At 48.4% G+C, this 15,991-nt stretch overlaps 1 protein-coding gene across 1 annotated transcript in view; it reads right to left on the bottom strand.

The window, feature by feature from the left end:
- Window positions 1-414: 414 nt before the first annotated feature.
- LOC146356373 (vomeronasal type-2 receptor 26-like) overlaps window positions 415-15,991 on the bottom strand; it is a 48,175-nt gene continuing 32,598 nt past the window's right edge. The window contains exons 5-7 of the mRNA XM_084830076.1: window positions 13,091-13,107; window positions 1,836-1,903; window positions 415-595 (exon numbers count right to left, since the gene is read on the bottom strand). Of these exons, the coding sequence (XP_084686202.1) occupies window positions 415-595; window positions 1,836-1,903; window positions 13,091-13,107 (266 nt within the window). The remainder of the gene's footprint in view (window positions 596-1,835; window positions 1,904-13,090; window positions 13,108-15,991) is intronic.

A 15,991-nucleotide genomic window follows, 5' to 3' on the forward strand; every position in this document is an offset into this window, starting at 1 on the left:
AGGTGGGAGGGGAGAACAGCAAGGCTAGAGGCTGTGGGGGAGGAAGAAACACAAGGCAAAGGGGTAGAGGGGAGGGAAAGAGCAAAGCTAGAGACTAGAAAGGGAGGAAAGAAGACTGCTCTGAAGGTTTTCCAAGGTTAGTGGAATGCTTCATGGTTCCCATGTGAGCAGCGTTAGGCACCCCCGATCCGCACTTCAGAGGCCAGCCTACGCTCCAGTGGTGTGCAGGGGCTGCGACAGAGAGGTGGTGGGGACTGAGTGAGCCCAGCGTATGGAATGCTGACAAGGGCAGAGCTGTGGCAACAGTTGCTAAGAGGGGAAATGGAATGGGGGGGTGTTAAGAGAGGAGGCAGTTGTGGGGAGAGAGAAAAGGAAGGGCAGAAGGCAGGCAGGGCTTTTGGGGAGAGAAGGTGTTTAAGGAGCAGGAGAGCAGGAAGCCAAGGCAAGGAGCTGACTGGAACCTCCGAGGACAGAACGGCTGTGAGGAGCAGGTAAGAGCTGGAGGCTTGCTATGCTGAAGATATCCAGGCAGCTCCCAGCTTCAGAACGAAGGGCAGCGACCCTCTGTGCATGCACCACAATGGGACTGGAGGAACTGCAAGGAAGGGCAGAGGGAAGTGAGGAAAGGAGGGAGGGGAAATTATTGCCATTTAGGGTTACGCTTTTGAAATCAAAAGGAACTTAGTTAATATACATACCTTTGTTCTTCTGACTCCTTGAATTCCCCATGCAGAACCTTATTTAAAGGAACCTGTGGCCCCAGCTGCCACAGAGGGGTCAGGCAGTGGTGGTACTAGAGTTGTGTCCAAGCTGTCAGTGGTATAAAGACCGCAAAGTGGGTGACCTGTGGGCACAATGGAAAGCATGATTTCTGCAGGTGCCCTTGGTCATTTGAGGCAGAAGGCTTGCTATAGGGAGTTCTCCTCTGTATGCAAAGACGCCTGATTCCCATTCTCCATTTTCTTTCCTGCAAGCCTGTGTGCTACAGCAAGCAGCTGCAAAGGGGTGTGATCCTTGAGCACATGCGCCGTCCTACCACTGAGCAAGCGGCAGTCGCCAAGGGAGCAGACTTTCTCCTTGGTGGGTACAGCCACAGCCAAGAAACCAAGACAACTGGGCCACCGATGAAGAGAAAATGTCCAGTCTTTGAACACAAAGAGGCCCTTCTTGTACATGGTAGAATTCAGGGCCAGGACCCCAGAAAAGGGCCCCGGGCCCCAACGACTTTTCACTCCCAGAGGACTCGTGCCTTCCCAGGGCAGCCTCAAGGGTCACTTTCTGTTGTGAGAAGAAGAGACCACTGGGCACAATGCCTCTTGCCCCTTGGGGTGTGTAGGATGGCAGCCTTAGAGTGTGTGTTTTTAAAATTAGTTCTTGACTTTCCGATAGACAGGCCAAGCAGTGGGAAAACAGGCAGATGCCCAGACAGACCAGAGGAGTCTTTAAAGCAGAAGCACCACAGTCCCTCCCCACCAAGTCATTTCCTCGCCTAACATCTTTTTCTGGCTAAACCTCAAAGCTGCCTCCCCCCCCCCCAAGACATGCCTCACAGAATAGCTGATCTCAGAGTACCTCAGACTTACCTCCCCAGGTGGCTTTGGGGGGCCAGTAATGAGCATTCATTTCATTCTCGGGGGCCCAGAAAGTTCTCATTCAGCACAAGAGTTACTGCTTCAATACATGTCTCTGGACTTGGGGGCGGTGGGGAGGGGGTGTGTTTCCTGGCAAGTGTCAGCCTCTCTGAAGCTCCCTTCCCCTCTGAGTCAAGACAGTTTCCTGAGTGTAATGTTTGGCTTGTTCCACTGTCTCTTTCCAGCCCAAGACATCTGGCTCACGAGGAGGGTAGCCTGATCAGAATGGACGACGCAGACATCTCCACCACCCATACGGCTATTTTCTTTCTCTGTGGTAGGGAGAGGGGAGGAAGGTGTTTATCTTTTTGGGAAGACTGCGGATGAGTGTGGATAAAGCGGTGTAAACTCTTATGTGCTGCTTTAAAAACCCGTTTCTAAGATCCTGTGAGACTACCTGCCCACTGCTTCTGTTCTCCTCAGCACTGCCCCATGTCTCAAAGATGGTTTCTGTTATATTTTTAAGGCTATTTTTCACTGGTTAGAATGCATATTACATACCCCTCCTCCCTTCAGTACTAGGGGGATATCTCCTAGTGTTTAAAATCCTTTTTCAAGGAGAGAAGAGGCTTTTAATAGCTCTACCATGCACACCTGATGAAAAGCTCCTTTTTGCCTTGTTATGCCAATGTTGGATGGAGGCTCCATTGAGCTGTTATGGCACATAGAGACCCCTGTTCCTCCATGAATGTGTAAAATCTTTCTTTTTTTCAAAGCTCCCAACTGGGGCTTTTAGGGGGCCTCTGGGCAATGCTGCTTCCTCAGCCCACCTCTCACCTCAACGAAAGAACAGCAAAGCCCCTCCTCCCCACAGCTGATCTGCACTGTAAAAATGCCTCTGCTTCAGCATTGATCTCACTGCACCCCCCACCTCCTGACCATGGTGAAAGGGGCCCGGATGATTCCCAGGACCCCTTGGGTTTTGGAACTTGCATTTAAAAACCAAAACAAAAAGAAACGTTCACAGGAGTCACAATGGAAAATTCAAGTGAAGAGAGCTTGAGAAAGTGTCTGTCTCTCTGTCAGGTTCAATCAGCAAGGAAGCAGAGAGAGAGGTTTTGGTGGGTAACACCAAAGCATGGTTATGGCAATAGGCCAAATCCAGAACTGAGCACCCTTGGGAAGTACTGTTGATCCTCTGCATTTGAACAAGTGTTGTGCCTCAGGCCTGAGCTGAGGAATGATGACAGAGAAGTGGCAGTTAAGTTGAAGGTAGTTTATTACTCTGTCTCACTGAGGGGCTTTAGCTTTATTTATTTATTATTTATAAAAGGTATTTAGCTTTGAATACCTTGCATTTGGGATGGGGTGGACAATAAGGAGAAACAAAGGATCAAATTTCACAGAAAGAAAGAAAGAAAGAAAGAAAGAAAGAAAGAAAGAAAGAAGGGGTGCACAAAAGCCACTTACCTGGTCTCGCAGCTTGCTTCGCGGTGGGGGGGAGGCGCTTCGCTACTCCCCTGAAGTTCAGGCTGGGGGGGGAGGCTTCCCGCCTCGCCCGGCCAAAATTCAGGCTGGGGGGGAGGCGTCCTGCCTCGCCCGGCCGAAATTCAGGCCGGGGAGGAGGCACCTCGCCTCGCCCGGCCGCGAAATAAAAAGTTTTTAAAAAAATGCCCCCGTGATAGGCTACGTGAGAATTTACGTAGCCTATCACGGCTAGATCTGAAAAGTCAGCCATGATAGGCTACGTTAATCATCACGTAGCCTATCACGGGTGACTTAAAAAAAAAAAAAAGTGCGTACGCAAATGGCGGCCCCCATAGGGAGCCGCCATTCGCGTTCCTTATTTGGTCGCTGTAGTCTACGTAATCTTTACATAGACCTGCCAAACCGCCTCCGGGACCCGCCGCCGGGAGGGACATTCGGGAAAGGTAAGTCCCATCCCGGGGTGTGTGTGGAGAATTTCTCCCCGAAACTACTTCGGGGGGCCGAATACGTTGACACTCAGCCCCCCGAAGTTTTGGGGAGAAATTCTCCCCCATCCCTAAAAGAAAGAAAGAAAGAAAGAAAGAAAGAAAGAAAGAAAGAAAGGCCAGTTTTCATGTGCAGCTGGCTGATCTTTGAGCTCTCACCCACTCAGGGCTTGGTAAGGTGGATCGGTTCCAAGATGGAGACCTCACAAATGCAGCAACTAACACTATGCGAGTCATCCAGTGGACTTCCCAGAAGAAGGATCTGGAATTAGGAATGTGCAGTGAAGTGGCCAAGTTTGCCAATGACTCCAAATTATTTAGGGTGGTTAAAACAAAAAGGGATGGTGGGGAGCTCCAAAAGGATCTCTCCAAACTGGGAGAATGGGCATCCAAATGGCAAATGAGGTTCAATATAAGCAAGTGTAAAGTGATGCACATTGGGGCAAAAAATTCCAACTTCAAGTATAGCCTGATGGAACCTGAGCTAGCAGTGACTGACCAAGAAAGAGATCTTGGGGTTGTGGTGGACAGTGTGATGAAAATGTCAACCCAGTGTACAGTTGCTGTGAAAAAGGCAAATTCTATAGTAAGGATAATTAGGTAGCCTAATTGGAGAAGTGGAGAGGTTGCATATTTTCCACACAGTAAGATGCAGCATCTCTGGGTCTGGATGTCTGATCTCCCAGTTGCTCATTGTGAGGAGGTCCAGGCAGTGAGGGAGAAAGTTGTGGTTGGACAGGAGGAGAAGGTTTTCAAACCACATTTGCTTCAGCTGCCAAGATGAGCAATGAGCTGCATCATCCTGTATTTTGTTCACTAGGGATGGCGGAGAATTTCTCCCCGAAACTTCGGGGGGCCGAGCGCCAACGTGTTCGGCCCCCCGAACAAGTTTCGGGGAGAAATCCTCCGCCCCCCCTGCCCCCCGCCCCCCCCCCGGGACGGGACTTACCTTCCCTGAATGTCCCTCCCGGCGGTGGGTCCGGCTGGCGGTTCGTCCGGTGTTCGAGCGGGGTGGGAGCGGCAGCCGGTCTTTTGACCGGCTGCTGCCCCCGCCATTGCAATGAAAGAAAAAAAAAAAGTCCCCTGATAGGCTACGTGACGATTCACGTAGCCTATCATGGCAAGATTTGCAAAGTCAGCCGTGATAGGCTACGTGAATCGTCACGTAGCCTATCACGGGTGACTTTAAAAAAAAAAAAAAAGCGCGTACGCGAATGGCGGCCCCCATAGGGAGCCGCCATTCGGTGTACGGATAATGGCGGCCCCCATAGGGAGCCACCATTCCCCTTCCTTATTTAGTCTCTGTAGTCTACGTCAATGTTTACATAGACTACGGCGAAAATAAGGGCAACGCTATTTGCGTTGCCCTTATTTTCGCCGTAGTCTACGTAAACATTGACGTAGACTACAGCAACTAAATAAGGAAGGGGAATGGCGGCTCCCTATGGGGGCCGCCATTCGCGTACGCGCTTTTTTTTTTTTTTTTTTAAAGTCACCCGTGATAGGCTACGTGACGATTCACGTAGCCTATCACGGCTGACTTTCCAGATCTAGCCGTGATAGGCTACATGAATCGTCACGTAGCCTATCAGGGGACTTTTTTTTTTTTACTTTCGTGTTCGCGGCCGGGCGAGGTGGGAAGCCTCCTCCCCGGCCTGAATTTCGGCCGGGCGAGGCGGGAAGCCTCCCCCCCCCCGGCCTGAACTTCGCGGGGGGAGCAGCGAAGCGCTCCCCCCCACCACGAAAAAGCTGCGAGAAAAGGTAAGTGACTTTCGTTCACCCCTATTGTTCACTACCTGTGTAATTAGTGGAAACGGTGGGAACTCATGGGTCCAGGTGCTGCCCCAGTGGAGAAGAAAAGGAGATCCCAGCAAGTCTGGGTCATGTCCAGCTCTGCTGTAGAAAGAATGGCATTTCATGTTCAGTGTTGTAGCAAAAAGATCAATGAGTAAGTTGGCGAGAGTGTTGGACATCCCTGCCAGGTGTATGGCAACAGGGGTGATGTGGTGATGGATGCACCAATCCCAGAAATTTAGGGAAAGTCAAAGGAGGTGAAGGGATTTTGTCCCACCTCGTTTGTTATATACAAGGTGACCATGGTATTGTCCATCACGATTTGGATGGCACGGGCTCTGACCCATGATTTGAGCACCTGCACGGCCTTGGCAACAGAAAGAAGTTTGAGTTGGTTGATGTCTAGGGTTTTCTCCCAGTGTGACCACAGTCCTCTGATCGTGAGTGAACTGCAGTGGGCTCCCCAACCATAAAGGGACGCATCCATAGTGACTGTTAGGGACAGATGGAGAGCCCTGAAATGGAGTCCCTGTAAGAGGTGTGTCAGGACCATCCACCAGTGTAGGGAACACCTGACTGAATCAGGAAGAACTAAGAGATGTGTCCCAGGGACACTGATCCCTCCCCTCCTTCCTCCCACTGTCATTGAGTCCCTGCTTATCTTAGCAGAGATGGGCTGGAGCCTATTGGTAAAGCACCTGCTTTGCATGCAAAGGTGCCATGGCATCTCCAGGGCTTGCAAAGACCCCTGGGTTTGGATGGACTTGGGAAGACCTGTGTCTGAAACCCTGGAGAGCCACTGCCACTCAGAGCAGACAATCCTAGACTAGGTGCACACAACAGTCTGAGTTATTCTAATAGAGTAGTTGATATATGCAAAACCTATTTAACCATTTTCATTTGTCAGTGGTGGAGCATATACTTTGCTTGTAGAAGGGCTCAGATTCAGTCTATGGCATTTCCAGTTAAAAGGATCCTGGCGAACAGGGCTTTTCCAAGTGGCTTTTCCAAGTCCGTAGCCAGAGAAAGAGAGAGAGAACTCCATTCTGGCAAGCTAGTTGAGGAAGGGACTGAGTTAAATGGCTCTTCATTATGATGGCCAAGGGAGAAAGTAGAAAGTGTGAAGCTTTGTCTTTGTATCATCAATTTTATTAAACAGATTTGTGGGCTCAGAAAAATGATAGCTTCATTGGGCTCCACAAACATTCACCATGCAGGATTTTGGCTTCCAAGTTATACCAAATTCTTTCTCTGGATGCATTTTTTTTAAAAGGGAAATGGGAAAATGCTTTTTGTTAGCAAGGGCATGGTGTCAATGTGTTGGTCTGTGGTGTTCCTTGATAGTGGGGAGCTGTGCATAACACAAACAAGTATTTGTCTGGATGATCTCAGGGGGGAAACAATCCATGTATCCCTTATCATGCTTTTATTCTTAATTATTTATAGTTGACCACATGTCAAATAATCTTCAGAGATCTACCAAACATTCCTCAATGACCTACAACATAATGCAATGAAAGTATGATGATTGAGGTTATTGCTTGCTATTTCCTTTTTGAATGATCCAGTAACATAGCATCTCTGTTTTATCAGGAACAGAATTAAACCAAGGCATCTTTCTCTCTCTCTCTCTCTCTCTCTCTCTCTCTCTCCTTCCTTCCTTCCTTCCTTCCATTTATATCCCACCTTTGAGGATAAACTCTTGCCAAGGCAACTTACAAATGAGGTAAACATTCTAGGGCTGTGCAGGGATCCCTTGACCCACTCTGGAGGCTGATTCAGAGCCTCTCGATCTGAAGAGCAATCCGGGCAGCCAAAGCGTTCCCCTTCCTAGCCCTGTGAGCCCCGCAACCACCACCTGCCCAGCCATGCAAGCCCCCGGCTCCTCCTTTCCTGGACCTGTGGGAGTGCCCTCAGCCACAGCTTTCTTGTAGGGAGTCACCATTTGAAATGACTCTTCTTCTTCTGGTAATTAATGATGCATAGATTGTGGCTGCAAAAGGCCATCTACGCAATATTACAGGCATAAATGGGCCATTTATGCCTGTAACATTGCATAGGTGGCCCCTTTATGGCTGCAGCCTATGCACCATTTACTTACCTGCAGAAGAGTCACGATGGCAACTCCTCCCAAGATGGCGGTGGATGTGGGTGCTCCCCATGGTTCTAGATAATGAACAGGGGGCTCATGCAGCTGGGTGGGTGGCTACCCAGATCAGGCTGAAGCAGCCTGAACTGGCCCAAAGTGCTTCAGGAGCAGTACAACTCAATTTGGGATGCTTCGGGATGCTCCCAATGTGCTCCACGACTGGAACGCATTGGCCAGAATTGCCTCAGTCCGCTTTGGGATTAATAAAACTAATAAAAACCAGTATAAAACAATATTAAAACCAGCCACTCATAATGATCCATTCCACAGTGCAGTAAAAGGTAGTATGCCCTGTAAGAGAAAGAAGGGACAGTCCAACTGAAGCAGGGTCATGACGGGATCTTTGTCCACCTTCCCTTCTGTCTCCAAATGAAGAAATGTGTCTGAGTAATGCATTTGATAATCCTGCCAACAGAGATGTCAGTAGACTTCAAAGGGTGTGGTGGGCCTGAGGAAAATGGCTGGTCTATCAGGCATTCAAGCAGAAGGACCAGCAACTCAGTCTGAACCAAAATGCTCAGCCTCTGGAGCCCAGCAGAGTCAGCAAAGCAGAGAGACCCCATTGGCTCTTTTTGTCACCTCATCCCTGCTGGGTTGGAGACTGGAGGGATCCTCTCTGGCCCTCTGCAATGGTGGTGATTCTACTGTAACACAGGAGAGACCATGCCAACACTTCCCTCCCCTTGCTGACAAAAAGAGGAAGGCGCTTGGGCCCTGCCACTTGGGCCCATCTTTCAAGACCAACCCTGGAGTCTTCCAGAACCTCCTAATCCATAGCTTCCTTCAAAAAGCAAACCATGGGCTTCAATTGTGCAGCTTTCTGTCCTCAACTAACAAAGATGCAGAAATATTTCCATTCTTCAGTGCTAGAGTGATGTGACCCCAAAAGGAAAAGGTTACATTTTTTTTTTTAAGAGCTTCCTCTCCTTGCAAGGAAGGCTGCCCGGTATTTCTGGATCAACCTGGATCCCACTGGAAAGCAACAGGCTATGGATACTTTCTATACTTGCCCCCACCAGAAAACATTGGTTCCTATCAGATCCTGGTTGGACCAGAATTCTAACCCATCTCTAGTACTAAAGATCAGATGCCATGCTTAGTATTCATCATGAGATGCTCCTTTGTATTCAGGTCTGGTCTCAATAAAATAATGTAGCACTTGGGAAGAAAGATGCAGCCCAGTAAGCCAGCACTGGAGGCCAAGATGGAGAAGACCTGCACAGCTACCATGTATTTGCCCTTCGTGCTCAAGTAGGAGGGCACAAAGGACACCCAAACACTGCAAAATACTAGAATGCTGAAGGTGATCAGCTTGGCTTCATTGAAGGCCGCTGGCAGCTTCCTGGCTAAGAAAGCCACCGTGAAGCAGATGGCAGACAGGAAGCCCATGTAGCCAAGTGCAATATAGAACATGGCAACAGACCCTTCATTGCATTGCAGGATGATCTGTCCAGGCTGAGAGTGCATGTCAGAGTCAGGGAAGGGAGGAGAGATGCCCAGCCAGATGGAGCAGATGACAACTTGGACACTGGAACAAGAAATTACAATGGAGTTTGCAAGACTCTTCCCCAGCCATCTCCTCACTTTGTTCCCTGGCTTTGTGGCCAGGAAGGCCAGTACCACAGTGATGGTTTTGGCCAACACAGAAGAGATGGCAACAGAGAAGATGATGCTGAAGGCCATTTGTCGGAGTAGGCAGGTCTCTTTCTTTGGCCAGCCAATGAATAGGAAGCAGGACAAGAAGGAAAGCAGGAGGGAGATGAGGAGAATGTAGGAGAGGTCCCGGTTATTAGATTTGACTACTGGAGTTTCTAGGAATTTAATGAAGACTACTAAAATGAAACCTGTTGTTAGGGATAAGAATAGGACAAGGGAAGCCAGAATGATCCCCAATGTTTCATCATGGGACAGAAAAGTTATATCCTTGGGGACACATTTATTGTGGTCCTTGTTTGGATGCTGATCCTCTGGACACTTGGAGCAATGGTCTGCATCTGAAAAGAAGAAGAGTCACTTCAGCATGACTAATAACAGGCGTCCATCCAGAACTGTCGGTGTGCTGTTACATTTTGAGCAAAGATGTGGATGTGGGAGAGGACAGAAAACAAACCAACAAAATCATAGCAGCGGAGGAAGAGAGACCAATGTTCCCTAGCAGAGGACCTGCTTTGTGTTCAGGAGATACAATCTGTGGCCTCATCACAAAAGCGGTTCTCAGGCAGTGTGGCCAGGAAAGCCTTGTGAGAGGTTACCGGTCTCCTGAAAATCATCTTACACAAAACTGGGCTTGATGAGGTGATTTGGTATAAAAACAGCTTCTTATTTTTTTCATATATAGAATAGCAACTGCGTTTTGCAAAACAATGTTTCAGGGCAGTATGTATGTGGTTGCCCTACGTTAATCTTCACAGCAGCCCTGTGAGGCATGCTAGGCTAAGTGGCAACAAGTGGGGCAAGGCAGTAAGCCCTGTCTCTGAGTAGGGATTTGAACTGGGTCTCCCCTGTCCAAGCCCAACATGCCACCTGCATCATCAGTCTAGCTACTTCCAAGGGCGGTCTATTAAGTTTCAAACCTGGAGCACCCATCCTTAATAAAGTCTACTTGTCTTACACTTTCATGGGGAATTTTGCTGAAGGGGTTTAAAAGAGTAGAAGAGTGAATCGACCCTGGACAGGAGAGTGTTCTGATCAACAGAGAGTTGGGGGTTGTTGTGGGATAGAGGTTTCCAAACTTTACATCTTGAACTTTAAACCATTTTCACATACCCTCTTCTCCCATGGAATGCTGCAATGTCTGCCACAGAATCAAAGCACATTGCACACAATTCTCTCTCTGTTATGGAGACCACCCCATGTCTGTAATTACAGCCCTGCCCCAGTCATATTAAGCACAGAGATTTTTTTGTGGGGTGTGCCTTAAACTAGGAAAAAAGAGGGTGCACTGTGCACAGTGAAGGCTGCTAGCTCTGATTTCAGTGGGCCGTGAATGAATTCTGATTTTCAATCAGAACCAGCCCAAACGCTAAAGGAGCTATCAAAACTATTGAATGCTAGTCCCAAAATGTGTTCAGCACCTTGGATAGCTCTTTCAAGTTCCGGCTGGTTCAGACTGAAACTAGGGATGTAGGAAAGTCACTTACCTTTTCGACAGTAAGTGACTTTTGTAGCCCACTACGCTATCTGCATTCCCTTTTTTTCGCCGTAATAGCCTATGTAAATATTTACGTAGGCTAAAACGGCTCAAAATAGGGAATGTAAATGGTGGCTGCCGCAGCCACTGCCATTTGCGTACGCTGTGGTTTTTTTGGGGGGGGGACTTGCTGTGATAGGCTACGTAAATACTTATGTAGCCTATCACGGCCTCCGCAGGGACGCAAAAGGCGTCCCTGCATTAGCTGTGATAGGCTACATAAGTATTTACGTAGCCTATCACGGCTATCATCATGAAGCAAATGACGGCCTCAGGGTGGCTGCCATTCACAAGTCAACACAGATGGCAGCAGGTAAATGCTCCGTTTCATGTGCCTTTCGTGGGTTGGGGGGCGGGGGCTTCATTCTGCCATGGATTTTGGGGGCCGAATGCACTGGCATTCTGAACTGTAACTGAAACTAGGGATGTCAGAGAATTCTGCGATGGATCTTGGTGTGGCCGAATGCCAGTGCATTTGGCCCCACAAAATCCATCGCGGAATGGCCTGCCACCACCCCCCCCCGTGGATCCCCCCTGGGCGAGACTTACTTGAGGCGGATGTTTTGGACGGTGGCAGCTCCAGCGGCGGCTTCAGCGGTGGCGGCAGCTGGTCTTCCGACCGGCTGTTGCCACCGCCATTTGCAGTCTGTGTTTTTTTCTCTTTTTTCCCCCATAGATGTGATAGGCTACGTAAAGACTTACATAGCCTATCACATCTGGTTAAAAAAAAAAAAAGTGTGCGCAAATGGCGGCGGCTATGGCTGCTGCCATTTGCGTTCCTTATTTTTCACCGTCTTAGTCTAGGTAAATATTTATGCCGACTAAGACGAAGACAAGAAAGGGGAATGCAAATAGCGCCCAGTATGCTATTTGTGTTCCCCTTTCTTGTCTTCGTCTTAGTCTATGTAAATATTTACATAGACTAAGATGGCGAAAAATAAGGAACACAAATGGCGGCGGCCATAGCCTGGAAATCCGGCTGCGGACGGCCCTGGCCTGGGTCTGGCCAGCTGCTCTGCAGAGCCACTGTGGAGCACAACCGGCCGTCGAGGAATCCGGGGGGGAGGACCGGATCACCTCCCCTCCCATCGAGGATTCCAGGAGGAGGGACAGAACGTCCCCCCACCATGAACAGAATCCGCAAAAAGGTAAGTGACTTTTGTACATCCCTAACTGAAACCCAGTTAGATTCATGGCCCCAATGAAATTGGAGCCAGCAGCCTCCACATTTTGCAGAAGACTTTCTATGTAGAATGTAGACAGCCCTGTATCTTTACAGATGGGCCTGCCTTAGTCATGTGTAAAGCAGAGCAGGGGGAGGGGTGATTTATGGAATTAGAGCTGGGGATTAAAAATTCTGAAGCCAAGAAGAGATCCAAGTTCAAAAATGTCTTTAAAATCTTCACTGAAAATGTCTGAATATTTAATTCATTCATTTAAATGATTTTGAGCCTGCGCTTCAGAAAAACCATTAGGATGACTTGCAAACCAGAAATATGAGAGATAGTATAAGAAGATCAATTAATCACAATTAAAATAGAACAAAGAAGAATGGCATCAAATGTGGTAGAATGGAGAATCCCATCATTAAAACTAGGGATGGCGGAGAAATCCGCCGCGGACCCAAAGAGGCCAGATTCTTCAGAATTACCTGTGGAACGGCACGCCAGCTCCGTATCGCTGATAGGAACACAGCCGCAAATGGTGTATCGGACCTCACTTGTGGCTGTAAAGCCCTGAGTTTAACCTAATTGCAGCCATTTATAGCTCTGTTTAGGTAAAAAATGGGGCTTTACAGCCACAAGTGTCGTCCACTATGCCATTTGCGGCTGTATTCCTCCCAGTGATACGGTTGTCAGCGATATGGAGCCCGAGTGCGGCTCCACGAAATCCTCACGAGGCGGAGCTGCCCCAGAGGATTCCGGTGTGTGTGTGGGCGGGAGAAATCGATCGCCTCCCCCCCTGACCCCCCCCCGAACAGAAGGTAGGGGTTTCATACATCCTTAATTAAAACCAGAGTCTCTCTATGTGCTGAAATGGCTGCACAAATAAAGACTTGTTCACCTGGCACTAGAATAGTGCCACAGATGATGAGCCTTCCTGGGAAGGGCATTGCATTAGTGGGGTGCCACAACCAAAAAGGCCTTCCACCAGGTCACCAGTCACCTCATTTCAGATGGCGGTGGGATCCAGAAGAGAGTCTCTGGTTACAAATGTGACAAATGTGACAAAATGTTACAAACCCCACCTTAAATATTTGCTCTATTTCCCAAGGGAACACGCTTTCCTCTGAGGTCACACACCTTCCTGAGTGGAGATTGTCCCTTCTGAACATGGAGCACAAGCATAGCAGCAAGGCGGCTCTCCTTCCTGGACCTCCTTGGCATATCCAGGGCGACAGCTCTCGACGCACCTGGAACGAGGCACCGTCTAGCGGTAAAGAGAAGGAGCAGAAAGGAAAACATCTTAGGAGTATTTGTGCCTATGGAAATGAATCTAAGAGTTTGGAAAGGACCCAATGAGATCTCTAGTCCCAGTGACCACAAGTGACTCCAGGGTGGTCTTTGGGCTGTTCATTCGTTTGTTTCAACATTTATATCTCCTTATTTCTACATAAGTAGATTGAACACAGAGTGCAAAACTGAAAGGTAACAGGCACAATATGAAAACAAACTAAGGGTGCAATCCTATCAGGACAGTCAGCCACCTCTGAAATCAGAGACAGATGACTATCCAATGCGGGGTGGGTGGAACGTGGAGGTGTTCCTCTACTTTGCCCTCCGGATGCCCTGCATTTGTGGCTCGACTAGGGATGTACAAAAGTCACTTACCTTCTTGAAGGGTGACATTCACGGTGGGGGGGAGGCGCTCCGTCCCTCCCCCCGAAATTCTCCCCGGCTGGCTCCGCTCCGCAGAGATTCCGTGGAGCCGCCGGCCGGCGCCGCCCGCAGCCAGACATCTGGCCGCTGGGCAGCCTGCAGGGACACAAATGGAGGCTGCCATAGCCGCCGCCAATTGCATCCCCATATTTTGCTGTGATAGGCTATGTAAATATTTATGTAGCTTATCACGGCAAAAGAAAAAAAAGGAACGCAAATGGTGGCCGCTGTAGCCGCCGCCATTTGCGTTCCCTTTTTTTCCGTGATAGCCTACGTAAATACTTACACAGCCTATCACGGCTTCCACAAGGATGCAAATGGCGTCCCTGCATTAGCCGTGATAGGCTACGTAAGTATTTACATAGCCTATCACGGCTATAGTGATGAAGCAAATGGCGGCCGCAGACACGGCCACCATTTGCAAGTCAGTGCAAACGGCAGCAGGTAGGTATCCCATTTCATGCGCCTTTCGTGGGGCCGGGGCAGGGGGGCTTTGTTCTGCCATGGATTCCAGGGGGCCGAATGCACTGGCATTCAGCCTCACCAAGATCTGTGGCAGAATTCTCTGACATCCCTAGGCTAGACAGCCAATTTTGGCTGTCTAGCTATGGCCATCTAAACACTGTCAGGCGGCCATAGGATTGCTTTCCCCAATGCAAAACAGAACTAACAACAGGAATCCAACATCAACCATACAACACACAAATGAAGAGAGATTACTACACACCTCATATGTATTGACCACATATTATTAGAGCTTAACAGATGCCACAAGCGCCAAATATGACATCAATGATTTCCCCTACCTGATTAAAATGCCTAGGCCACACAATGGTTTCTGGGTTCAGGCTGAGCTTTCTGTCTGTGGATGTTTGTCTCTTTATACTCCCAATTTTCACTCTACCACGAGTCAAATTGGGAAACAGCACCCAATTCATGAATTCAAAGTCAGCTTCCACCTCCCCCTGCTCGTTGAGATACAGGCCACTCGCAGAAGCATTAGAAAACTGGATGTCTCTTAAAAAAGTGTGAAGCTAGAACGACAGGAAAACCATCCAGCATATAAAAACATAAAAATATACTCAATATCTTTTCTAGGGATATACAGATGTTGTAAAATCTGTTCCATTCATGTTTTGCAAATTCTAAGGCCCCTCTCAACTCGAACCTGACTGGATAATACAATCAATATCTGTGGCCTTCCTCTGAGTGCTTCCTCTGGAAGAGTCTCAGAAGGTGACAGCAAGGGAGAGGTCCTTCTCAGTGGTAGCACCCTGGTTATTGAATACTCTCCCCACTGAAGTCTGCCTGGCACCAACACTGTCATTTTTTTTGGTGCCCCGTTAAGACTGCCCTCTACTCCCAGGCATTTCATGGCATATTATGGCAGATTTATCTCAGTTGCTTTTATCAGCTCTAGTATCTTCCTCTAACTGCTTTAGCGGTTTCCATTGTTGTGTGTGTGCCTTTTTAAAAGTATGTTAAAGATTTTATATTCTGTTTTTATTGTCTTGTATTTGTGGATTGTAAATAAATAGTAAATAAATATCCCCTGGCTGTTTAAAAACAAAGATGGAGGGATGATGCATCATTCCTTGAGAGGAGAAGTCAAGAGCCATCAAATCTGCTCCCCCCACTCCTGGCCCCCAGCTTGCTTTTATTAGCCAAGAAGAGAGGGGTGAGAGAGCACATGGTTGGGTTCCTCACTGCAAGCACTTTGCCCACTTCATCAAGCACAATAACTTGTTCAGCACTTTGGATAGCTCCTTTAGAGGTCTGACTAGTCCTGACTGAAAGCCAGAGCAGATCCACAGCCCCACTGAAATAGGAGCCACCAGCCTCCACTGGGGGTGTTGTTGCAAAAGGAAAAGGGAATACCTGCCATGGCTGCAGCCTTGGATGTTCCAGCCTGCCTCCTCCACCCACCATCAACATCCTTTTCGATCGGGATGAATATGCAGCATCTAAGGCATGTGCTACAGTTTGGACACTGTTGTAGGTACTGAAGCTGTCTTGAGACAGGGCTCTCTCTATCTCCTCCTGGGGCAGCATGTGCAGTTGGTCATTCTCTGTGCATCGTGTCCAACTTTTCTTGGATAATGCATGCTTCAAAGAGAAACAGTGAAAGGCTGTTTGCCAAAGCTGTTTAGTAGGATCAGAAAATGGTTCATAGTACTCGTATTTTGTCCTTTGGAGGTTCTTCATTATGGAGGACAAAGAACCATGGAGGAATGGAAAATAATAAGGTTTATCAGACAAGATCATGTTGATGTCCTGAAAAGTTGTTGTGATCCAGAGTTTTGCCCCAGTTTGTTTCCTTTCAAGTATATCTTGTATAATGATAATTGGAAAAAAGCCATAGTGAGAGTCCACATAGGAAACCATTACTTTGACTGTTCGCCACATGACAGATAGGTCCATCTGGAATGTTTGGG

Source organism: Heloderma suspectum, chromosome 2 (genome assembly GCF_057233095.1).
Source record: "Heloderma suspectum isolate Gila_16-S chromosome 2, 16-S_ref, whole genome shotgun sequence".
Classification (NCBI taxonomy): domain Eukaryota; kingdom Metazoa; phylum Chordata; class Lepidosauria; order Squamata; family Helodermatidae; genus Heloderma; species Heloderma suspectum.